Raw genomic sequence first — 25,404 nt, forward strand, 5'->3', positions numbered from 1 at the left:
GAAAAAGTGCGGTTTGGGGACGGAAAGGACCTTGGCATGGCAAAATTCCACAGAGTCCACCCCCCAAAGTAGCCATTTTCTCTAGGTGAACTGATCTCTGTGGCCTGGAGACCACTTGTAATTCCAGGAGATCTCCAGCCACTACCTGGAGGCTGGCAACCCTATATCATGCTGAGGTCCCTTCCCTCCCCAAACCCTGCACTCTCCAGGGTTTACCCCCCCAAATCTCCAGGTATTTTCCAACGTGCAGCTGGCAACCCTAGTTAATAATTCTAATTAAAATCAATAGAACTTTATCATGTATAAACATATTTAAAATTGCTCTTCATGACAATACCCGACTCCCCGAAAAAAGACTTTATAAAACGCTATACTCAGTCCGTTTAACTAAACTTATTATCTGCAGTATCACACATAACAGAGCAGAAGCAGGTAAAGCCCAGAACAAAAATACGTGGTCAGCTTTTCTTTTGTTATTCCAGATGCGAGGGTTTTGTTTTTTTAAAAAAAAAATTCTCCCCATACTTAAAAGGCAGTCCTGCTTTGCAATGTTTTTTTTAAACTATTCCCCAACAGTAGGAAAACGCATTCTGCATTTGATCAGAAAACTCTGTCTTAGCTCCTCCTAAAGACATATGCAGCCCGAATTTATGCATGCTGATTTATCCCACTAAACGATGTGAGCTGATCCTCAGTAAGGGCAAATAGGAAGTTACAATATGGATAAACACGCTGAGAACCAGGACTGCAGATCTCCCTGCACAGAAAGCCAAAGGGAACTAAGTGACCTCCAGAAGATTCGTGGCACACGGACTCTCTCCTGTTCCGGACTGTAATGGTGAAACACACAGCTAGATCTGCTTCCGCCGGAAGAGCTCGTTTGGGTGAGGCTCTGCACCGCATGCTTGCTTGGCGTTCCGTGTGACTGAAGCTGCTGGCTTCGACATGCTGCGCGAGGATCCGTGGAGCCTGAGGGTGGCCGAGTTGCTGTTTGTGCTGCAGGGCGAAGGGGAAGGCAGTAGCGGCGCCCAGGGCATCCTCTGCGTGTGCTCCCGGGTCTTCGTGGAGTGAGTCAGGGGTGGCGGGTGAAGAGAACCAGGCGTGGCGACTTTGCTTGCCTAGTGTATGAAAGACCCTTCTTTAATTGTGGTTCGGGCAGCATGGAGGTTTTGCTAATTTGATTCTGTTGACCTTCTCATAGGTAGTTCATTTGTTTGTGGAGTGGCAGCTCTTCGTCTACCTGCTGGAGAAAACACAGAGAGAAATTATATCTTGGGGTTGTAGCCCCATACTTCAGTGTAGGGCAGATGTTCCCCTTGTTACTCAAAAATGATGAGGGGAGGTTATGCGCGTCCAGACTGAAGCGCAATGACCATCTGAATGAGCTCTGCTTCTAAAGAATTCTGCGATGTGGTTATAGCTTTGAATGCTTACTTCTGAATGAAGTCCCAGGCTCTCTTTGTGTATCTGTTGTGATAGCAGATCATTGGTTTAGAAAGTTTACTAACAATGCAATCCTATGGAGAGTTACTGAAGTCAATGGCCTTAGACTGTAGTAACTCCCCATAGGATTGCACTGCAAGTATGATAATTCAGCGATTAGTATGTATAATGCAAAACTGTTCCATTGTGTAACACATGCTTGTGTTCTATCTTGGCATCACTCCCAGGGATCGAAAATTGTACAAACAAGGCTTAAAGGGGTTTTATGTCAACAATGAACATGACAGTTTAGGTAAGATACATTTAAATTATAATGCTAAACTTTGTGCTTTGTAAAAAAAAATTGTGAAAGAATTTTGTCTTGCATCTAGGGAAGCTTGTGTTAAAATTTTATAGCTTGTATATAATTTATTATTACAGTGTCTAGATTTAAATCTGAATTTTACTTTGATCCCCATTGTGGTGCCTAATAGTGCCATGGTGCCTGAAAATGTGCTTCCTATTGCTCACTTGCTTCTTCCCCAAAATAAGCTAAGCATAAATTTGGTTTTACAAAATAGACATGCATTAGTCATGTAGAATTCTTGCAGGACAAAATAATTTGGTATTGTAATCCTTTAAAACTGGAAGGTTGCTGAAATCTGCAGCTGATGAGTTGGAAATAAAGTAACTTAATGTTACTTATTAATAGGAGAAGATCAAGTCACTGTGGAAGAGAAAGAAGAGGGAAAAAAGAAGCTTAATTCTATTTTGCCGTCTGGTTTATCGAATAACCATGCTTTGGGGCTGGAAGAAAATGAATTGGATTCAGAGGCTGAACTCATGAAGAGCATGGGCTTACCTGTACAATTTGGCAGTGTAACTAGCCCTAAAGCATTTGTGGTAAATCCCATTATATTTTCCTTATTTCTTTGTATTGTTTTAAATTGTTGATATTAGAGTAGTTTGTGTATTGACAAATTAGCACAAAAGGATTTACTGAGTTAACTTCATATTTATGCATTTTAATTTATATTTACTCTTTTTTTCAAAATCTTGAATAGATTGTGAATTTACATCATGTATTTTCATAACAGCTGCAAAACAAATAGATTATAATTAGCAAAATGTAGTAAGGAGGTCTAGGCAAGATTCTGTTTTGCAGAAGCCAGTGGAATGATTATCACTCAATTTGCTGCACAGCTGCATGTAGATATGTGGTTGATGTTTCATTTACCTGGTTAGTGATGAAAATTTTTTACAATATAGGTCTCTCAAAATATTTCCAAATAACAGAATTTAATTGGCAGAAAAATAAGCAAGCTTTCTTTTGAAAATTGACAACCAAAGAATTTTAAGACGAAATCCTTTCTGGCTAATCTCAACGATGGCTTTAATTGCATATGTTCTAACATCTCAGTGCTGATCAGGGCTCATTTTGAGGGGGAACGTGCTGGAACACCGTTCCAGCAGTTCCCCCAACAGGTCACGTGTCATGTGGCCCCACTGACCTGACTTTTGGCCATTAGGGACTGTTTAGGCCTTGATCGGGGCTGGTGGCTCGGATCGGGGCCGGGTGGGGAAACACTCCCCTGCCCAGCACCAACCCTATCCCTGCCGTTTCAGCCCTGATCTGGGCCCAAACGGACCCAAAATGGCCATTTCTGGGTGGGTGAACCCTCGCCTGCCCAGCACCGACCCGGTCCTGGCCATTTTGAGCACATTTCCACTGGTATGAGGGCCGAAACAGCCAGGATAATGTTGGTGCCAGGTAGGGGAATCCTCCCCTGCCCAGCACTGACCTGGTCCAGGCTGTATTGGCCCTGATCTGGGCCCAAAATGGCCATTTTTGGCCATTTGGGGCCTGTTTCGGCCAGGATCAGGGCCAACACTGCCAGGATTGGGTTGATGCCTGGCGGGGGGACCTCTCCTCTGCCTGGCACCAACCAAATCTGGGCCATTTTGGGCACGATCCAGGCCAAAAGGTGCCCAAAATAGCCATTTGGGGCCCTTTTCAGCCTGGATTGGGGCCAAAACTGCCAGGTGGGGGAACACTTCCCCATCTTGCAGCAGCTGAATCCTGGCCATTTCGGGCCCGATCAAATCAATTATGCTAATGACACTTGCAGTGATGTCAGGGGGTGTGGCTTATGCTAATGAGTTATGCTAATGAGTTCCTGCTGCTCTTTTTCTACAAAATGACCCCTGGTGCCAACTGTCAGATCTATTTCAAAAGAGACAAATATTTATATGATTAGTTTACCACTCAATGAATTTGTGTAGCTGTTGTTCTTACCAAATTATCCTATATCTCAAAGAGTCTTGCATCATATGACCCTCAACATAGAAGCTTAAAATAATAGCTTGATCTCAAAAATCATGAATGGAATACGCAATACCAAACTTCATCAGAACTTGTGTGACCTCCTGTCTCCAGAATTAAAGCCACAGTTAAATTAGGAAAAAGAATAGAGAAAATAGACTTTTGAAAGTGGGAGAACAGAAAACAGACAAAATATAGTGGTGAAAATAACAAGAAGCAGAAAGCAAAAGTATACTCATCATGCCATTTGTGGATGTGGACTTTGTACTACAGTCGGTACATTGCTTGTAATCTCATTGTTGAATTACCATGAGAAGTGAATAATCCACATTTAATTTGCTTCCAGTAAGGAAATTGTTGCAGGTGTTTATTCTTTCTCTCATTGAATTACAGGAATTTGAAACTGTTGAAAAGAGGTATAAAATAGTGAAAAAGAAAAGAAAGAAAAAGAAAAATAAGCTGCAAAAAGATATTCTTGAAGTAACACAAGAGATTTTGGAAAAGGATCACAGAGATGATGACCACTCTCTTTCTGAGAATGAGATCTTAACTAAAAAGGAGAATGAATATGAAGAGAAATGTGAAAATGCGTCTGTTGTACATGAAGAACTTCATGATAATGAAAAATGGGGAAAATATTGGCACGAATATGGAGAAGGATTTCTGTGGCAGAGCTGGCAGGAGAAATACAAGGATGCTGATTCTGCCCTTTTAACTGTGTCTGAACCCTGGAATAATCCTGAGGTGAAAGAAAAGTGGGAGCAGCATTATAGTGAACTGTACTGGTATTACTGGGAACAGTTTCACTATTGGGTGAGCCAAGGTTGGACTGTTGATGCTGTACATAATAACAGCATGGTAACTAGCACAAGTGTGCTGGAAACAAGGCAGCCAGAAGAAACACAGAATATTGGTGCAAATGGTGACCATGGAGAAATACTAGACTCCGAATTTCATTGTCTTTCTTCCAGTGTGAGCTGCAAGGAAAATCCCATTTCATGTGAAGAACAATGTAATGAAATTCTTACGGGAATTAGAGAGATAAATATTGATTTTGAAGAAGTGAAGCAGAACAAGCCAGCAAACATGGTTGATAGTACAGGCAATCAAGGACAAAGTTTAAGAAGTTGTGCTAATCAGACTGAAACATCTGATAAGGAGTCAAGGAGAAGAAATGAGTCTTCAGAGGAAGGATGTTCAAATCAGCCAGGTTGTATGCCAGGGTCAGAAATTCTATTCTTCCAGCCTTCCAAGGGGTACATTCCAGTGGTCCTGATACTGGGGAGGGATAGTCCTATGAGATGATCTTATATCTTGCATCCAGCTCAAGTAATTTATACATCTGCAGGCTTATAAAATGATGCATGGAAAGGAGTAAGTGGATACAGGGAACTTTTCTCCCTCTCCGATAATATTAGAACGCAAGAGCCACTAATGAAGTTGATGGCCAAAAGATTCAGAACTGTTAAAAAGAAGAACTTCTTTATTCAACAAGTAAATAAATTGTAGAATTTAGTACTAGCAAACATAGTGATGGCCATGATCATAGAGGATTTTAAAGAGAGATTAGACAACTTTATCAAGAATAAGGTTTATCAATTACCCGCATAAATAATGCACATGTGAATCTGCCTCCTCTCCTAAGTCACACCATTGGATCATCAGTTATTATCTAATGCCTGTTCTGTCTGGCAGCTGTTCTTGAGGGTCTCAAGTAGAGGTCTGTCACATCACTTACTGCCTGGTCCTTTTAAACTGGAAATGTCATTGCCACTAAAGGGAACCCCCCACATCCAGAGGCTCTAAACTTCAGTCGCAGTGCTGGGAGGCAACATCAGGGGGAGACGGTGGCCGCCGTGTTCTGCTTGTTAGGCCTTCCAGTGCAGCTGATTGGCTGCTGTGTGAAAAAGGATGCTGAGCTAGATGAACCGCTTGTCTGATCCAGCAGGGCTCTCCTTACATTCCTAGACCTGTGAACTTTGAAGGATAAAAGAATTCAGTGTGCCTGATACACTGATATGTCTGGAGTTTATCCTCCCATGACTTAAACATAGCGGATAACCCCCCCGCCCCACGCACCAAGAATAATAATAACAACAGCAACAACATTCGATTTATATACTGCCCGTCAAGACAACTTAATGCCCACTCAGAGTGGTTTACAAAGTATGCTACTATTATCCCCACAACAAAACACCCTGTGAGGTGGGTGGGGCTGAGAGTAGCTAAGGTAGTCTGATTTCTCTTTGAGAAATGGTACATGGGGAATTTTTTTTTAATTTACCATGGCCTCAGTCCAAATTATTCCACACACACACACACACCCCACTGTTTTGAAGCTTAAATTGTAAATGAAGATATCTGATTTTATATCCCCGAAGTCACATGCAATAATGCCAAGTAAAGAGGGTCAGGAATGTCATCTGTTAATTAGTTCATTTCATTAGATAGCTGGGTAAAACATAATATCCTAAAAAGCCTCCCAAATAGTATCTCTGATTACATCATCCCTTAGTTACACTAAGACATTTTCTGTTTCCATTTTAGTGTCTCGGAGGTCCTCTACAGCAGATGCTACAGGAGGTGGGGGTTCTCCTAATAGCAATGATGATGGTGAGGAGCCCCCCGAATGTAGACCTGTTACATTAAAGAGGAGGCAGGTTATCAATCATTTATTCTAATTGTAACCCAGTTTTGTATGTTTATATAGCTCTGTATTATTGATCCTTATTGGATGTTAACATATTTTCTAGTTAAACCATATTTTGCTTCTGGTCAATAATTTACCATCTGCTGAGTATATATATGCGTGTGTGTGTGTGTATAGTCCAATATATATGTGTATATATATTGTCCAATTAGCTAAAAATAATGTATACCTCTGCTGTACAGATAAAACAAAAATAGTTAGAACAGTTTTTTGAAGACTTGAAATGTGGCTTGGAAACAGTATTAGGAAAATTTATGCTTGTAGCTATGTTATAGATGGGGTGGGAGGGGAATCACGAAAAACTTGTATGCGGGAACGACAGAATTTCTTACACGGTTAATAAACTGGGGAATTTGAAGGATATTTGGGGCCACTGTACTTATGAGATGAGTAATTTGACTCTAAAAAGCAGCTGCAAGGTGGACCACCCTGGATCTGAGCAGAGGGTCTAGGAAAAGGAGGCTTTCAGCCCCCCTCCCCAATGGTTTCCTCAGCTGGAAATGCTCTCTTCTCCTTACCCATTGCTAAATCTCTGGTCCATTTCTCCCCACCATGCACCTGCTTTTGGAGGGCCAAATTGCACATCTGGAGTTCCTGTTGTACAACTTAAGTCTTCTGTCCAATATAGCCCTATTTCTGTATCTCTAACTATTATTATTACTTAAAAATTAATTTACCTTTTTCAGAAGATCAAGTTAGTAATGAAGGCTTAACCTTATCAGATTTTTCTGTTCTTGATGTAACAAAAGCATTGTGTTTTCTTTCTAGCCATGAACTAGATTCTGAAGAACACTCTCTAGCAGGTCCAGAAAGCATTTGTTGTCTTCTGGGACTCAAACTTGGCATGGGAAAAAAGTAATATATATTCTAATATTTTCCTTCAAAACCTAGTTTCTTTTAGATGCCACAGCTTTGTCAAAAATTCTCAGTGATTTTAGAGTGTGTATAATATATCCTCCTTTTTTCTGTTGAGTTACTGGAGAATTACTCCATTTAGTTCCTGCAGAAACTTTGCTGCAATATGTTGTAGTCTTGTAAATAACTTCAGAAATTATATGATCATATCAAACTGGCTTTATGTATTTATTTTGATTTTTTTTAATTAACAACTCCTATGTAAGCTGTTCAAGCTATTTGATTCAGCGTGTTTTGAAAATTAGTACAAAGTATCTTACCAAAAGAATTTATTTACATTTATATGAACTACACGATACGTGATACTGTGGATCTAGTTTGATATAGTGGTTGGAGTGTCAGAGTAGTATCTGTGAAGTTCTGGATTCTGGTCCCCGCTCAGTGAAGCTCATTAGTTAGTCACTTACTCTTAGCCTAAGCTACCCCTCAAGATCACTGTAAGAATATAATGGTGAAGGGAAAATGGTATATGCCACCCCCAGCTCCTGGGGCAGGGGGGCGGAGGTTGATCTCCAAAGTCATCTAAGTGCCTTTCTTGATTTGGAATGATGTTGCAGTGTTGGGGGGTCATCTGTCCCCCTGTGCTGTATCCTCCCATGACCTCAACATGATAAGACAAGAGTTTTCCCCCCTGTCATCAAATAGCTCAGATAGGCTGATTTCTCTTTGAGCAAAGGTACATGGGGAATTAAAAAAAAAGCTCTCCTGTGACCTCAGTTTAAATTATCTCCTCCTCCCCCAGTTGATGTAAAGCTAGTGGAAAGGCTTTAATTAAAAGCCATCCACCAAGAGGTATGTCATGTGCTTTGTTCCCTAGGTAAAAAAGTTGTTGATTTTAATCTTTCTGTAGATACAGGGGAATTCCAGATTTCAGCGAAAGAAGAGTGACACATTTCAATAAAAATATGAAGTTTAAGTCTAAGTTCTTGGATATGCGCAGAACAGTCAAGACCAAAAACAAACACATCTTTTTTACAGAAGAATCTGATAGATTGTTTTGCAAGAAGAGCAAGACTTTAAATAAGGTAGCAGTTGCTAATATGTAGTAAAATTATTAGGCTTGATAGAACACACAGTGTAAAGTACTGTTTTAACTCTTTTTATGCAGTTTATTTTCTAATGCCTAATGGTTTATTTCACACTGCATTTACGTTAGAACAGCAATACTTTTGTAACAACTGAAGTTAAGAGTGCCTTTGGAATAATTTATTTTGTGAGTCTAAGAGGGAAATCTGTGACAGTTAAATCTAGCATAATCGCTTCCGCTTTCTCCACCTGCTCTGATTCAACTAATGGCTTCTGCTTTAGTGCAGATCATAGTTTGCCATTACATCTGAATGGATAAGGAGGAGGAGGTCTCAAACCATGGCTTGGTTGGGATGGAAATGGTAAACCAGAATTTGCCAGTTCATTGATGCTGAACGTGCAAAGGGTGGGTGAGCATGTGGCGTAACACTCATTCGCAAAGTATTACATGTTTTCCTGCAAGGCCTTAAATGTCATACAAAAAAAGAACTCAAGCGTTAAAGTCAAGAGACTGTGTAATAAAGAACAGGATACCCACAAACACTTGTAATTCCACTTCTTCAAATTTTATTGTAAACAAATTGCAGAACTGTGTATCTCAACTACGTTCAGGACAAAAAATAATGTGACTTGTAAACATGTTTTGAATTTATAAGCAACTGTATTATAATGAAATTTCATTTAGCATGAGCTGAAATAGATCTGTATATGCATTTCTTTTTACTCAACTTGGGTGATTTATTTCCATAATTGCTGGTTTGGAGCTCATCCTGTTTGTGGTGCATGGCATTTACAGGTAGAAAAGTTCTTCAAACAAGTGAATGATGAGCCTGAGGAAGATAAATCTCAGGACTCTTTGCCACAAGATGGAGTTCATCACACTTCTACAAGCAGTGATTTAGAAGAGCAGGAAAGTGATGGTGGCTCTGAAACTACTTTGGATTTCCAAAATTGTGGCCTGGTACCTTCCAGCTCAGCTTCTTGTAAAGTAGAAAGATTCAACCTTGAAGAGAGAGGCAAGGATAAGCTGGTAATAGCCGAAAATGACTGTAATTCTCAGGAATCAGAGCCAGGAAAAGGAGGAGAATGCCCTTTGGGAAGACAGCTAATTCCCCTGGACATCCCAGAGTACCTGCAGATAGAAACAGAAGGTGCGAGAAAATTCTGAATAAAGATTTTATGGGTGTGCATGCATTATTGTTACAGTATTACAATGGAAGTAGTAGGCTAGAAAACAGAATTGTTTCTGTGGACAAAAACCTGGGGATGGGGTTTCAATGAAGGGTTAGAAGGGAGAAAAGTAGCTCCCTTTTTATTTGGTAGAGCTGTGCTTGAAGAAGCTCCCTCTTGGCCTGCATTTATTTATTTAGGATATTTCCATGCTGCTGCTCCAGAGTCCTGCTTGACAGAGCTTACAATTAAAACCATGTAACAATGAGGAAACAAGCATGTTTGTTTTGTCTACAAGGGTCCCACCACTTCAGGAGTAATCTTTCTTGGGTTTGAGAAGGGATTTTTGGGAAGAAGAAAATGCAGGGGGGGGGGGGGAACTGCCACACTCTACCTGACAATTGTTTGGATCCCATCCAGTGCTGATTTTTTTTGGTGACTTCTTAAAAATAAGAACTTCCTGACAACTTTTTTAAAACTTCAAAACCACTAAGAGCCAGTTTGGTGTAGTGGTTAAGAGAGTGAAACTCTAATCTGGAGGGCCAGGTTTGATTCCCCACTTGAAGCCAGCTGGGTGACCTTGGGCTAGTCACAGCTCTCTGGAGCTCTCTCAGCCCTACCCACCTCGCAGGGTGTTTGTTGTGAGGATAATAATAACATACTTTGTAAACCACTCTGAGTGGGCATTAAGTTGTCCTGAAGGGCAGCGTATAAATCAAATATTATTATTATTATTAATGGCTCAGATTTTCCAAAGCTTTTCCTTGGATGGAAGGATTTCTGCCTACAGAACATGACATTCCACCTCCCCCCTTCCTCTGCAGCCTGAAACACCCCCAAATGCTGTTCCTGTGAGGAGGAAGCTAGATTTTGGAAGGCATTTTGGGCTGAAGTGGGTGGGGGTGGAGTCATACTCCTTCCATCCAGGGAAAAACGTCAGTGAATTCAAGCTAATGTTCTTTTTTAACAAATAAAGTGACATGAAAGCTATTTAGTTGTCTGTCAGTATAGGTGGAACAGATGGTTTTATGTTCATCTTCCTGGTGAATTTCTGTGTTTCTCAGAAGATGTAAGTAATGTTTTTGACAATCATGATAAAATTTATAACAGACCTTTTCAAAAGATTTCAGAAAATTGTTTTTGCATGCTATTTTTGTCAAGTGTTTTCTCCCAACCTTTGTTTGATAGCATATTACCATTACCTATTTTTTGTTGGGACGTTTTTCTCCACTTATGAATAGGTAGAAATTTTAACATGTTATGAATTGTGACTGTATAGTATAGCAAAGTCAAGGCAGTCACTGTGACTTCTGTATTTTTCTTGCAAGTATAATAAAGTTGTTCACATTTGCCCTGATGATCTTAACATTGAGAGAGATATGGTAACAATTGAGGTATTTTTTTTCTTGGTGAAGGTGAAGTAGATTATCCTAAAAAGAAGAAAAACAAGAAAAAGAAGCAGAAAAAAGCCAGACCTTCACAGTCCCTACCTTCAGAAATAGTCACTGATCCAGAGCTAGCCAAATATTGGGCACAACGGTATAGACTATTCTCTCGATTTGATGAGGGGATTCAGTTAGACAGAGGTAAGTTCATGATTTTTTGACATTCTGACTCACTGTCTAAATTGAAACTTTATTTTTTTTTTGAAGTTTTAGCTGTGGTGTTTTATCTGCTTAATCCTACATGTATATGTGAAGCTGCTCACACCAAAAATACTGGCTGAGATGTTTTCTGGCATGGACAGAGCAGCTTCTCCTTGCCTGCTGCAGCCTGCTGTGTGCCCCCCCCCCCACAAATCATGCCTCTGGGATTGTTAACCCCCCAGGAACAGGATGAAGTGGGAGAGTCTGCAGTGGGGAAACTGGTGGCAGAAGCATCTTCCATCAACAGAGAACATATTTAGGATCTAAGACACTCTATTAATTTAACAACCAGACTTGTCTGTGTGTTGAACTCAGAAATATGACAGCTGCTTTCTTCTGTCAGAGGGATGGTTTTCTGTTACACCTGAGAAGATTGCAGAGCACATTGCAGACCGTGTGAAGCAGTCCTTCAATGCTGACATCATAATAGATGCATTCTGTGGTGTTGGGGGGAATGCTATTCAGTTTGCCTTGGCAGCAAAAAGAGGTAAAAGGCTTCTCTCTCCTCTGTTGTGTATTGTTGTAAATGTTTTTTTAAATGTGTTTTCTGTAATTAAAGCTGAGAATTGTTTCTATGTTTTAAGATGTTTTGCCAACTGAAACACAAGCTTGCTTCTATTTTAAATACTGGCAAAATACAAAGACTTGCATTCAATTAGACAATTTATTGCTTCCTGGAGCGAATAGCAATTTCTTTTCATACCTTTGTGATGAATTGTTTCTAGCTGCTCACTCTGATCTCCCATAATTGCAAGATTGATTCTGCCCTGGACGTTAAAGCCAGAACTGGTAGCTGCTCTCTGTTTTGCACCTGTCCCAGGAATATGATGACTATTCACTATGAATGTACTTAGAAGGTAGAGTGTCAAGTCTGGAAGCTGCTGTAGGTCTGTGTTTATCCCTCTGTGTAGGAGAAACGTGACATTAACACTGCACTGCTGTGTGCACATAGTATTCTGTTGGAAAGAGGAAGGAGACTAAGACAGACAATTGCTAGTTCATCTGTTTATCGTGCTTGTTGAACATGGGTCACAGCAAACTGAAATGCTATAGCCTACATATACCTATATATTCTGATGTTTTTGTCAGTTGTAAGAAAAGAGATGAGATTGGCAGCTGTCAAAACAGTATTTTATTGGCTGAGGAAAATGTAGTGTCAGGGACAAGAAGAGGTGGAGAGGTGCATACATGTGTAGTAGCAGCTCAGACAGTGGTTATGGCGAGGCTGGAGATGTAAGTGGGCCAGGGAAGCACTCACCTGTAGCTTCCACTTGTCTTTTTTTTTCCCACTTGATTTGACTGCACTGCAGAACCTTGTATTATGATTTTCCTTTGGTCAATGTTTGGTCAGTCTTTGACAATACTATCTTTATAGCACAAACCTTCTCTTCTCCAGTCTCTTCTTAGACTTGCTTCTTCTGAGAACTCTTTGTACTGATCTGGTTCCATTCTTTTCTTAACAGAAATACCTACCTTGAGGTAAATGCCATGAATCTTTCCCAATAATGGCAGCAATTTCTACTACTGGCACCTCGCACCACAGGGAAGCATCACCATTAGTAAAACAAATATATGTGATACAACCCCTTCTTTTGCTCCATCAAACTCTCTGGCCTTTTCTTCATTTTTGGTCTTTGAGCAGTAGGCCAAAGTCCCCAGCCTTGTCACAACTGTAGAATTTGGGGAACAATCACAGAATAGCAGCTATGATTGGGTCTAATCATAAAATGTTGGAAGAGTCCATAAAATGTTAAGAGATTCTCAACCAAGAATCCTCCTTTAAAAGGAGGCAGCTGTTTCCAAATGGATACTTCTTGGCAGAAACAAAGGTCACATCTTCAGTGCCTTGCACAGCATTTAAACCATTTACTTGTCTCATATACAAAGAAAAATTGATATAACTTACATAAACTTAGCATGGCTTACGTTAAGCAAAGTTTAAATAGAATTTGTAAGTATGTTTCATTGAATTCACTCCTGTGACTAAATTGCCATTGATTAACCATGGTGAAAATATTTAAAATAGGATTGTGCCTGAAATGCCAGGAAAATTTGAGTTTTGGGAAGTGGTTTGACAATAACGTGTCTGATCTGATTTTTTGCAACCAATTTATAGAGATCTATTTTGTTCCTTTCAGTCATTGCTATCGATATTGATCCTGTGAAGATCGCTCTTGCTCACAATAATGCAGAAGTGTATGGCGTGGCAGACCAGATAGAGTTCATATGTGGCAACTTCATGCAGCTGGCATCCAGGTTAAAAGCAGATGTTGTGTTCCTTAGCCCTCCATGGGGTGGGCCTGAATATGCCACTGCAGAAATCTTTGATATTGAAACAATGATTTCTCCCAATGGATATCCTTTTCTTTATCAAATCTTGCCTTAGCACTTTTTCTAGAAGTATTTTCTATTGTAGGTTGAAAAATGTGACAAAATTTGTCTTGTCGTTACTTTAGATTAGGGGATCCTTCTTCCTTAATTGGCTGTTGCGCATTCTCAGGCAGATTTCCAGAATTGTTAATTATTAGGACAAAACAAGCAGCTTACAGCTATTCCATTGGAGTTGACAGAAAAGATGTGAAAGGAGCCTCTGTCACCTGGGAGATTTTTGTAGATTTTATTTCTTAGCAAAATCAAAGGCCCTTGGAAGGTTTGGTTTTATAAAGTGTAGTTAATCATGTAATAACCTTTTCTTACAGTTGTATTTTATCAGTGTCGATTTAGTTATATGGTTCATGGTGCTGAAAGATTTCAGATGTTTATCCAGTCATGCCCTTTGTCCTGAAATAGGAACACCTTACAGTAATATTAATCTCTTCTATATTCAAATTTCTGCATTCTTTTTGGGTGGCTGTATACATTGCCAGATGTGGCAATCATTCATATATCCACCATCACACATAAAAGGTACAGGCCAGACTCATAGTTAATCCTAATTCCACTTATTGACACCAACAAAATGTGTAAGATTTGCTTTCCATGAGGTATGTTTCGTGGAGGGGCATACCAGATCTTCTCTGTGAGTGGCAGAAGTCTCTGCACCCAGATATTCACAGCCATCAGCAACATTTGGAAAGCAGTTGTCCTGATCAGTTTAGTGGCAGAAAACCAGTTTGGTGTAGTGGTTAAGAGTGCAGGACTCTAATCTGGAGAACCGAGTTTGATTCCTCACTCCTCCACTTGAAGCCAGCTGGGTGACCTTGGGTCAGTCACAGCTTCTAGCTCTCTCATCCCTACCCACCTCAAAGAGTGGTTTTTTGTGGAGATAATCATAACATACTTTGTAAACCACTCTGAGTGGGTGTTAAGTCATCCTGAAGGGCAGTATATAAATCAAATGTTGTTGTTATGATCATCATCATCATCATCTTAGAGACAGTGGCTGACATGTATATGATGCATCAGCACTGTGCTCAGGGGGGCGGGGGCTGGGCCAGCACACTCGTGCCAACTCTCTGAATGTTGACTAAGAGAACCTCCAAAAAGGAAATGTTAACTTTTTCTTCCTTGACACATCCCTACATTTGAAATTTTCAAACTTTCTCAGAAGATTACCAACAATGTTGTGTACTTCCTTCCTCGTAATGCTGATATTGACCAGGTGAGTGGTGATTGTCAGGTGTAGCTGTTGCAGCACAATGGAAACTTGGAATGCCCTAGTTCAAATCCTGTCTCTTCAACGTACTAAACAGCAGGCTCTTAACACATCTTTCAGCCTAATTTCCACATTTTAAATATGGAGGCAATTTACATATTATAACACAGAGCTGTTAAAAGGATTGTGCGTGTGAAATGGTACAGAATTTTCAAAGTTCTTTTTATATTTGCCATTAAGCTTCAATCCCAGATGCTCAAGAAAATATACTGCATTTTTTTATTTTAGAGATTAGGGAAAAGATTAAGGAGGTACATGATAGAAATAAAATTATGGACAGTGTAGGTAGAATATAACACTAAAACTTCACACAGAATACTAGAAATTGGGAAGGAGGTGTCACTGCAACTGAATAATTCAGATGACAATAGCTTAGATGGCTTTTTAAAAAAGGGTCACAAGCTTAGATGACTTGAATGGCCAGATAAGTCATGGAGCATAAGTCTTTCAATGGTTATAGTAGTTATGATAACTAAAGTGAATCTGGTTCCAAGATAATTGTCTATTCTGATTAGCAGCAGCAGCTCTCCAGGGACAACACAGAGGTCTTTTACATCACCTGTCTGATCCTTTTAACTTGAGATATGGGGAAGTACATCTGGGACCTTCTTTTGCAAATCAGGTGTATTGTCACTGAGAACCACAGCTTTACCAAGTTGCTGAGGGGCAAATCCTGGAGACAGCTGTTGCATTCCTGCCCAGTGTATAGACTTTATGAAAGCATCTGACTAGTTGTTATCAATAGGATGCTGGGCTAAATGGGCCCGTACCAAATCAGCAGAAGTGCTGTCAGGAAGTAAACAAGTAGAGATGTGAAGGCCCAGGGGGAAAAGGCGGGGGGGGGGGTTGTCAAAGAACATTTCTCCCCGTTTTTCCAATGGAACAATTGAGAGATTTGTGGGAGCATTGGAAAAAAAAACTAAAATATTTTCTTTTAGATCTTGTGAGAAGTTTAAGACAAGGGTTTTTTTTCACTCAACTTGTATAGCTTGAAAATTTCTGAGAACTTTCTCAATTTCTCCAGTGGAATAATTGGAAAATACTGGACTGAAGAAAAAAAACTTCTATGATATTTTCCCTTTTGGAATGAGTAAACTGAAAGCCATGTTTTCCCCAAAACTTGTAGTACAAAAAATAGACAGTCTACAGCACTGAACAGTAATTTCCTGTGTAAAGTGTAGACAAATACAGTGTTTTAAAATTTTAAATGTATAATTTTGGAAACAATCTTATGGAATGTGTTACCCTCCAAGCATCTTCCAAACACAGTGAGATGGGTGTGTGTGTGAGAGAGAGGGGGGTGGGGAGGATTTCAGGATTTAAGCATGAAACAGCTGCTTTCATTTTTTAAGTTTTAGAAGCAAACAGCTTCTGTATTACAGAGGAGAATATTTATAAAACAGCATGGCAGGTCACAGTTCTAACATAATAGAAACAGCTTTATTCCTGTTATGAAAACTTTGAATTCTGACATCGTTAACACATTGGCATTGGAAATATGTGCAGCTACAGTTGTGGCCAAGGCACAATTGCCATGTGGTAATTAACATAGGATCCAGAACATCAGTTACCTCCATCATCTACTTGAACAATGTACCCCAAAACAGAAGAGCAGTTAACAGCTAATAGTTGGAATAATTCATTAGAACTCCAAAGCATTTCTTTAGGTGTGGTCTCACAACTGCCACTTTCATGAGGTCAGGGCCATCCCCTCTCTCAAGCAGGAATTTACTACCACTTGAATCCAGCAGGTTACTCACTCCAGATGATAAGAAGCCATGAAGGGAAAGGACCAAGCACTTTAGTTGTAGCGTGATAGAACATTCCCAGTTATTGCTTGTCCCTTTTCCTCCCCTAGAGGGAGCAATCATACAAGTAATACGTAGTATAAGAAATAGGCCATTTTCACACTGTCTATAAATGGCGGGAGACTCGCAGAAGGCTGCTGGCTTCCTCACGTGATTTTTAACACCATCCGATTACAAAACTCTGTAAATCACTTTGTGGCATTTTGTAAACAGATGGTGTCAAAAATTGCGGGAGAAAGCCGGCAGCCTTCCGTGAGTTTCGTGAGATTTATAGACAGTGTGAAAACAGCCATAATGTCATTTAAAGTCAAAAAAACAGATTGTAAGGCTTGGTGTGGGCTTTGGGTGGGCACTTAACATGTCGAAGTATTTGCCTTCTGATATACTTAGTTGGCATAAAATGGTGTGTACCTCTTTCAAATCTGGGCCACAGAAGCAAGTAAATGTTAGCAAACTAGAGCCAGAGTGCTAAAACTGGAAGGGGCTTTGAAGGTTATCTAGTCAAGTCAACTTTATTATTACAGTCTGCGACCAGCACATATAAAACCATTTTCAAATCAGTTTAAAAACAGTTGAGACTGTATACAGGAAAAGAACGATGAATAAATATAAGAGTAGAAAAATAAGATCATCATAAATAGGTGATTTACGTTGCTTGTAGACCTGGGCACGGAATCTTGCTACTTGACGTGTTGTCTGGTGATTCCGATCAGACAAAAGATAATCAAGTTTGATTTTATTTGAACTTCCAGGGAACCTTTCTACTAATGGACTGATGGTTTCTGCTCTAATTTTACTGTGACTTGGGCAGTTAAAGAAGATGTGCTCCATTGAGTCAATTTCTCTTAGGGGACAGGAGCAAAGCCTAAAAGAGTAATGGACAGCTTTAAACTTTCCTTCCAGAACGGCAGAGGGTAGAGTCGAACTTCTAGCTAAAGTAAATGCCCTTCTGGAGTTACTGGATTCAAGAAAGTAAAAATAGGCTGCAGGAGTGGCAATATATTTAGTAGTATCTGAGGAAATAAAACCTGGTGCTCTAAGTAAATCTCTTTGTCTTTCTGTGTCTGTCACTCTCTGCTTAATGAGTGATTTTGCCCGGTCTAACCCCGTGACTAACAGACTTTGAGGGAAAAGACCCAATTTTCCCAGGGATTTCAGAGTTGCCTTTTGCCAATTAGATTGAAATTTGTCTTGTAATAACAGAGGGAGCAGACCTTGCGGGTTTAGACTTCCTGACAGCCATTTGAAAATTGAAAGGATGGTGATTCTGGCCTCTGCCCTTAACATTCCTGTTTCCAGTCTAACCCATGAGTTAGGCACGCATTTGGGCACTTGTAATAGAGCTCTAAGGAATTTGGACTGCAGTCTCTCAAGTTGAGAGAAAGAGGAGGATGGCAGCCCCAAGAATGATCCGTATACTAATTGGGCCAATGGTTTGGCTTTAAACAATCTGAGTGCAGCCGGTACATACTGCCCCCCTTGTGATGGATAGAATTTCAGGATACTGTTTGCTGTTTTTTCTCCATATCAGCAACAAAGCTGCTATCTATTGTTTTGAAGCTGGTAACTTGTTCTAACAGATGCCCCTGAAGCTCCCATCGTCTGATCTTTGGATTTTTACCGAAAGCCAGGATCTTAGTTTTTTGGTAATTAATTAGAAGGTGTTCAGTATCACAGAATTGGGAGAATTTTTTTAGGGCTCAATTCAGCCCTTTGGGGGTCCTAGAAAGTAATACAGCATCATCTGCATAGAGCAGTACATGAATGTGCCTATTTGTTAATTTGGGAGGGTGCAGTCCAGGGTCATTCAAAAGGTTTACCAAATTGTTGATGTAGAAGATAAACAGAAAGGGGGCTAAGAAGGCACCCCTGCCTGACTCCCTTGTAAGTTTGAATGGGGTCAGTCAAATGCCCAATTCGGCTGTACCTCACTCTAAGGGCAGTTTGCTTGTGCATGGCCCAAATAAGGAACAACAGTCGCCTATCAATAGAGGAGGCCTGCAGTTTTTCCCAAAGTCTGTTCCTAGAGACTGTGTCAAAAGCTGCTTTTAAATCAACAAATGCCGCGTAAAGTGATGCTTGGCCTCCTGTAGCGTATTTGTCTACAAGGTGTTGCATTACTAGGCAGTGATCTGTTGTTGACCTGCCGGCTCTAAACCCAGCTTGCTCATCAGCAATTATATCCTCCTGGTCTAGCCAGTCTAAAAATTTCTCCAGCAGATGTTTTGTATATAACTTGCTTACAATGCTTAGTAAGCTGATTGGTCTATAATTGGACGGATCCTCCTTCTTCCCCTTCTTATGGAAAGGGACTACTATAGCCATTCCCCAGTCTTTGGGGATGTGGCTGGTTTCATCAATATAAGTAAATAGTGAGGCTAGGAAAGTTTCCCACCAGTCCTTATTTATTTTTAGTAATTCTGGATCTAATCAATTCAGCCACCCAGCTTCACTAAACCTCTAGTAAAAGTGAGTCTACAGCCTCCTGAGCTTGTCTGTTCCACCACTGTTGAACATCTCTTTTACCACTAGGAAGTTTCTCCTAATATTTAGCTGCAATCTACTTCAGTAGATAATAATATTGAAGATGGAGAATTAACCGCACCTTGTACAATATAGTAATGCTTTCAGTGCCCACTGGAGAGAAAGGCAAAGTACAAACGAAATAAAATGTTATGTAACTCACAACTTACTAGCCCCCCAGGAACAACTACAAACTTTATCTTCTATCCCATCATTTTCAGTTTCATATTTCTCCTTTGAAGTTTCTTCAAAAGGCCACCCTCTCTGATACTGATCCTTCAAGAAGTTGAATGCAGTGATTGAATCAGCCAGAGCGCTGATGTTTCTCAGCACTATTGATATTTCAGTGTACACAGAAACACTCTCCTGGGATATTGAGTCCTTACCCAAGTTTCCATAAAAATTCAGTGAAATCTATTCAGACAGAACAGGTTCCAGAATTATTGTATACTACTAATATTTACAGAATCAACAAAATGATTGCATCTGTAAAACCACTGGAAGAACATGGTAATACATATAAGATGCAGGGATATGCATAAGATAAATGGATGCAAATAAGACTCTGCTGAGTAATTGCAGTGTTCCTTGTGAGGATAGCTGAGGCTGTGCAAATGTGTTGGTCCAATTAAAGGAATAATTCCCATGGGGAGGAGAGACACATCCTACAGCTACCTCAGTACAGGATCATCACGTCAAGTAGGACCAAAACATTTCTCATTTGGCTGCAGGATGCATATCACAAGGGGTGAGTTATATGCATGTGGAAGTTTGAAAAGTGCTGGAAAAACTACTCTCTGACACATCTTACATGGTTAAGTCCCAATTAGGTCAATAGGTACAAAGGATTGCATCTTTATGGTGAAAAACCTGTCAAACATTGCTGCATAATCTTTCTTTCGTGGGAGATGCTTCTAAGTAACAAAAAATTATCCTGATCTACCTCTTACCAGTTATCAAAGCCTTGAGTGAATCTTTTCATCTCTTTACCTTGGCATTTTATAGGGAATACACATGATGCTTTGCAGTAGCCAGTGAACTTCCATTAGTTTGCAAACTACTGGAGACTTCTGACTTACATAATCCCATCACTGATGACATTGTCACAGGAGTTTGATCATCCTTTCAGTGTTTCTTGAAGTCTCTGGACTACTAGTAACTTGCACTGAATAGAAGAGGTGGGGTTGAAAGGGGGAATAGTAAGCATGTACTGGTGTCCAGATCTCCTTGTTGTCTGCATGTGCATCAAGCAGGGAGTGATTTTAAACATATGGGAATCCTCCTTGTGCAAGCAGTGTGTCTGGATTGGATCATTTTCTTTGTTTAATTTTGGTCATGTTTCTGTGGAGCTGTTGCTGTCCTAGTTGCAAATTATTTTTATGGGAACACTTACATTCTTAGGTAGAACAGTGCAAGTGCCTTGAAATATCGGAAATGAAAGAAATGTGTTTTAATAACCCAAATGCAGAGAGGTCAGGAACTGAATATTGGCTGGAATTTCCAAAAGCAGGGTTTTTTCTAGCTAGTCTGTATTAAAAGTCTTATGCAATCCAGTTCTTTCCCTCATGAACTGCCAGAGTTCAGTGAACTTTGGTGAAGTCTGGTTTCAGGAGAATGGCCCCCAGTCATTTTTATATTAGCTAGAGAAGAAACTGCTGAGTTCTTTTGGGGAGAGGAGATAAGATACAACTTGTTGCTGCATTTACTTTTTCACCCTTGCTGACTTCCCAGTTACCTTGCAAGAAGCTGAAGAAATAGCGATTTTTATCAATAGCCAATTTCTTGCCACGAGGCTTTTTGAATTTGCCCTTATTTTGTGTCTGGGCTTCAGCATCTCCTTAATTTATTCATGACTGAAATGTATCCCCGTTCTGATTCAGTTGTTTGATACATTGTCCACAGTACCTTGAAGGTGATGAATCTTCCTGCCCCTCAGTTTTTAAGAATTCAGTTCAGATCTTGGCCTGAATTTGAATGTTTCATTTTCTCTTGTGAATACTGTATCTAGTCAAAAGGTAAAGCAGGCTTTATCCAAGTGTGATGCCAAGAAAAGAAGGGGATTATTGTATATTTTTCTTGCAAGTATGTACATCAAAAGTTCTTGTGTGTAACTTTTATTTGGCAGGAGGATTGTCACATTCAGGGTCATTTTCGTGCTGGGTAAATACAGTATGTCATGTGAGGAAGTACAGGAAAGTTAACTTGTTAGTTTATTTTCCAAATCGGTCTGTTGGACAAGTTATATGTAACAGCCAGTTGCCAGCATTCTCCCTTCCGTACTCTAGTTCTATTTTCTGTCATGACTGACCCTAAGTCCTCATAGTCAGCAGATAAAGTGATAAGTAGTATCTCTGACTACAGCACTTGTACAGCAGAAAGTTCCTCCATTTAAAAAAAAATCCCTGAATATAGAAAAACTATGTTGGGGGATAAGTTGTCATGTGATCCCATGCCTGCAGTCTGGAAGTCCAGCCAGGTCGGCCACCTCATCTGCTGTCTGTGCTCTACACGTCTTAAAAAGTAGAACTTGGAGGATTGGCAGCTGAGCATGTGAAACGGAAGTGCTTTTCAGGTTAAAATAGTCTTGGTTCTCAGTTCCTGTCAGGGAGTTTGCAGTCTGGGAATGCAAGGATGTAGGGAGAGACGCAGACACCCCCCCCCCAAAAGTGAGGTCACCAGTCCTTTTCCTGAATACAACACCCTTTGCTTTCTCTTAAATAAACAAATGACTGGCACGATTCTTCTGCCTGTCAGTACTGAAACTGATCTTCTCTTGAGGGTGGCTCCTAAAGCGTAGCGCATGCAGGGCATTGCGTACGTATTTCCTAAGGATCCTGCAGTTTGAGCTCTTCTTCCCCCCACCCCCTTCAAGGGGCACTTTGCTACCTCATCATGATGGATTTCTGGTTCTGTTATACTACCAGATTCCTGGTTTGTTGTGTGTGCTTGTGGTTTTGTTTGTTTTTACTAAAACAGGATTTGTGTGTATTAAATGAAAGGACACATTTTGTCAGGGGGTTGGGCAGCCCTCTGATTTTTCTTTTGCCTGCCAAGGAATCAGTCATTTAAAATATTAACTGGTTTTTACTTCCTCTTTCTTTACAGTAAGTTTGTTCGGTTAATAATAGCTTGAAGATAGAGGAAGTTCAGTGTGTTGAAGCCAGAACAGAAGTCTTAAAGGAATATAGATGCAAAACTTTGAAATAATATTCTGTAGAAAGGCATTTATACATGGTTTGATATCTGCAGAATTTCATGCTTGGTCAGTATAAAATCTTATTTATTCAGTACCACGTGTAAGTGTAGCAGTATTTCCAGAGGCTATCAGTAAATAGAATTAAGGCATGATATAGTCAGGGTATATAGTCCTTGCTGTGGCAAGCACTCTTGATACATGGAAACATTCATATCAAGAAAGTCAGCAGAATGTCACTTGCTCTCTGCCTTCAGCCATGCTTGGATAATTGTATTCTACTTGTTAAAAATAGATATTAAACTACTGATGAAACATTTGTTAAACTGTGGAACAATACTCGTGTGTGTGTGTGTGTGCGCGCGCACACACACACAAGATATTCTGAAGTCGGATACAGAAGATCCTGATGAAGGCAAATCCGAAGAAATTTTCTTGCTAGCGATGCAAGTTCCCCACTGAAACTATATTAAGCATTGAACTTTCAGTAATGTAGAAACTTGCAGCCATATTGTCTTTTCCCCCAGCCAACTCCTTCCTGACTTGTCCGACTGTAGGAGAATGCCTGAGGTGTTTTGTTTTAGTCTTCTTTAATGCCAGTATTAGATTAATGTCCCAGTCCAGAGTCTAATATGTGCTACAGTCCACTGTATTCATGCAGCTTTGTGGGAAAATTCCGTATGGCTGAAATATGGGTCAAGAAGGCTTGGAGTGCAAACATTTGTAAAGAAGAAAACAAGAAAAGCCCTACTGCATCACAGTTTAATTACTTATTGAGTAAAGAATAATTTCCTTTTGTTCTGCAGTTATTGCCCATCAACTTCATCAAATGCCCCTGAGTTAGAACTGTTATTGTAGAGGAAGAAGAAGCTCCCTCTATCTACTTTCTCCACCCCACGTATAATTCTGTAAACCTCTACCATGTGCCCTCTTAGCCTTCTTTTTTCCAGCTGAAAAGTCACAGAACCTCCACCTTTCCTCATAGGAACGGTCCAGCCCCTTACATACCTTGGTTGGCCACCTCTGTACTTTTTCCAGTTCTGCAATATCCTTTTTGAGATACAGCAACAAGAACTGTACACAGTATTCCAGATGTGGGTGTACTGTTGCTCAGTATAAAAACATTACAAATTGGCTGTTTTAAAAGGGCTCAAAAACAGAGACATGCTCTCACAAGAGCTTGCAGAGAGATCTTCCTACAAGGAAATGGGGAGTCATCCCCAAAAACCTTGTGAGACAGTTACCCATGGTCTAATTTGAGATTCTGGAGGGGCTGCAGCTGTGACTCACAGGTTGTGTGTGGAGGACAGATGGAGTGAAAGAAGCTAGGCAAGCTTGGAGGTGGGCCCACAGAGATACCTTGCCCAGGACTTTCTAAACCTGGAGCCAGTCCTCAGAATTTGCCTTCTGTTTTTCTCAGAGTGCTTCTGTGTGCACTGTACAAAAAGAAATCAAAACTGAAACGAATTTCAAAATGCAATTTGAGACATGTTTTGAGCAGGGAAGGGCGTTTGGGCTGAAAAGGGGTAGACTCTTCCACATGCACAAGAAGTTTTGAACATGTCTCAATATGATCTGAATTGTTGCTTAACTATGTAAATTAGAGGGAACCTGTATGTACCATCTCCCCCTCCCCGCTTTTTAAAAATTATTTAATATCTTATAACTGTTCTAAATGTACTTGGTGAGCTTGCTTAAAAATAGGAGAATATATTGGAGGGATAAGTAGATGCTAGAATATCCTGTATATGAAAGGAATGGCAGGCAAAAATCATGGGATTAAAGGGCTGTTTAGAGATGCCCTGTAAAGATACCCTTAAATGGAAATGATAGAGGTGAACAAAGTGCTAGCAATCCAAGTGTGAACCATGTGCAGATTTACTCTGGTGCACTAAAACAGCAAATACTAAGTAGTCTTTTGAATATTTATTACTAATTTTGAGATTCCTTCTAGCTACTTGCTAATAGTCACAGCAACCAGTGCTTGTACTGTAGAATCTTTATGGATTATTAATCAACATGTCAATTATCATTCATGTTAAATTATATATTTTCAATTATGAAAATAGGTTTTCTTATGCTGGTTCTGTTTAACACTATGAATTTTGACATAATTTGGCTCTTTATAAAATGTTGTTGACCCTTTCAAATAATATACCATGTAGTTTCTTGAGAGGGTTTTTTTTTTCTTTTGCAAAGAGCTATCTAGAGTAGCAGTCAGTTAACATCATGACAAAATCAAATGGGGCAGGGAGGGACAGCAGGCTGCGGTATATTTTGTTAGTCTTTGGGGTTGCACTTTAGAAAAAAGCTGAGTAGTTTAGATCTGAGAAAGATTACTGGGATCATTTTGGGCGATAAAAATATAATAAATGAATATGTGATGTGAAAGCTGTACACCTATGCACATATCTGAGGACTAAATTAGATGTGACACAGTCAGCAAAGTTTATTTGTTCATGTATCTGTTCTGTTCATATATATGAAGTTGGTGGTTTGGAGTGTCTAATATATACATCCAAAAATCACAGGAGAAGCTGAACTCTGCAGCTTCACTTCTTCAAGTGCCAGTCATGCTAGACAACTTTCTGCAAACTCAGCTATGTTACCAGAAGTGAAGTGAGCTGGGAGAACAATGGCTGAAGCAATCAGGTTGTACTTGTTTTTCATCTTTTAACTAAAAATTTTAGGTATCATTTTGATCTTTTTTTTTTAAAGATCGCTTCTTTAGCTGGACCAGGAGGAAAAGCTGAAATAGAGCAAAATTTTCTGAACAACCGATTGAAGACCATAACTGCCTATTTTGGTGATCTAATCAGGCAAGATGTATCCTGACCTCTGTGTGTGTATGTGCAATTTTGTTGATGCACAGTGGCTCATCCCTAACTTTATTCTCTCCATTATTCATTTATTTTCACAATTAGTGACTGCTCTAGAGTATTTGTTTTTTGTTGACTTGAGAATTAATGTCTAAGATATCTTACATGTATCAATAAAATATTTTCTAAGAAGA

The 25,404-nt window shown here is 39.9% G+C and overlaps 1 protein-coding gene across 1 annotated transcript; it reads left to right on the forward strand.

Annotated features, from left to right (window-relative positions):
- The first annotated feature begins 895 nt into the window (after nt 1-895).
- On the forward strand, nt 896-25,404 carry TGS1 (trimethylguanosine synthase 1). Its single transcript, XM_054985256.1, has 13 exons — nt 896-1,067; nt 1,671-1,735; nt 2,135-2,325; nt 4,139-4,955; nt 6,293-6,401; nt 7,224-7,310; nt 8,221-8,395; nt 9,193-9,547; nt 10,982-11,152; nt 11,556-11,699; nt 13,351-13,567; nt 14,735-14,813; nt 25,110-25,404. Exons 1-13 carry the CDS (start codon nt 946-948, stop codon nt 25,224-25,226), a joined length of 2,649 nt encoding a protein of 882 aa, XP_054841231.1. The 5' UTR covers nt 896-945; the 3' UTR covers nt 25,227-25,404.

This window comes from Eublepharis macularius, chromosome 7 (assembly GCF_028583425.1).
Source record: "Eublepharis macularius isolate TG4126 chromosome 7, MPM_Emac_v1.0, whole genome shotgun sequence".
Classification (NCBI taxonomy): domain Eukaryota; kingdom Metazoa; phylum Chordata; class Lepidosauria; order Squamata; family Eublepharidae; genus Eublepharis; species Eublepharis macularius.

What these genes read in the sequence shown, in the direction of transcription:
- TGS1 (XM_054985256.1), top strand. Translation starts at nt 946, where the DNA reads ATGCTGCGCGAGGATCCGTGGAGCCTGAGGGTGGCCGAGTTGCTGTTT. An exon ending in CCTGCAGATAGAAACAGAAG is followed by an intron (nt 9,548 to 10,981) that starts GTGCGAGAAAAT and finishes TTCTTGGTGAAG; the next exon opens with GTGAAGTAGATTATCCTAAA. An exon ending in GGGGATTCAGTTAGACAGAG is followed by an intron (nt 11,153 to 11,555) that starts GTAAGTTCATGA and finishes TTCTTCTGTCAG; the next exon opens with AGGGATGGTTTTCTGTTACA.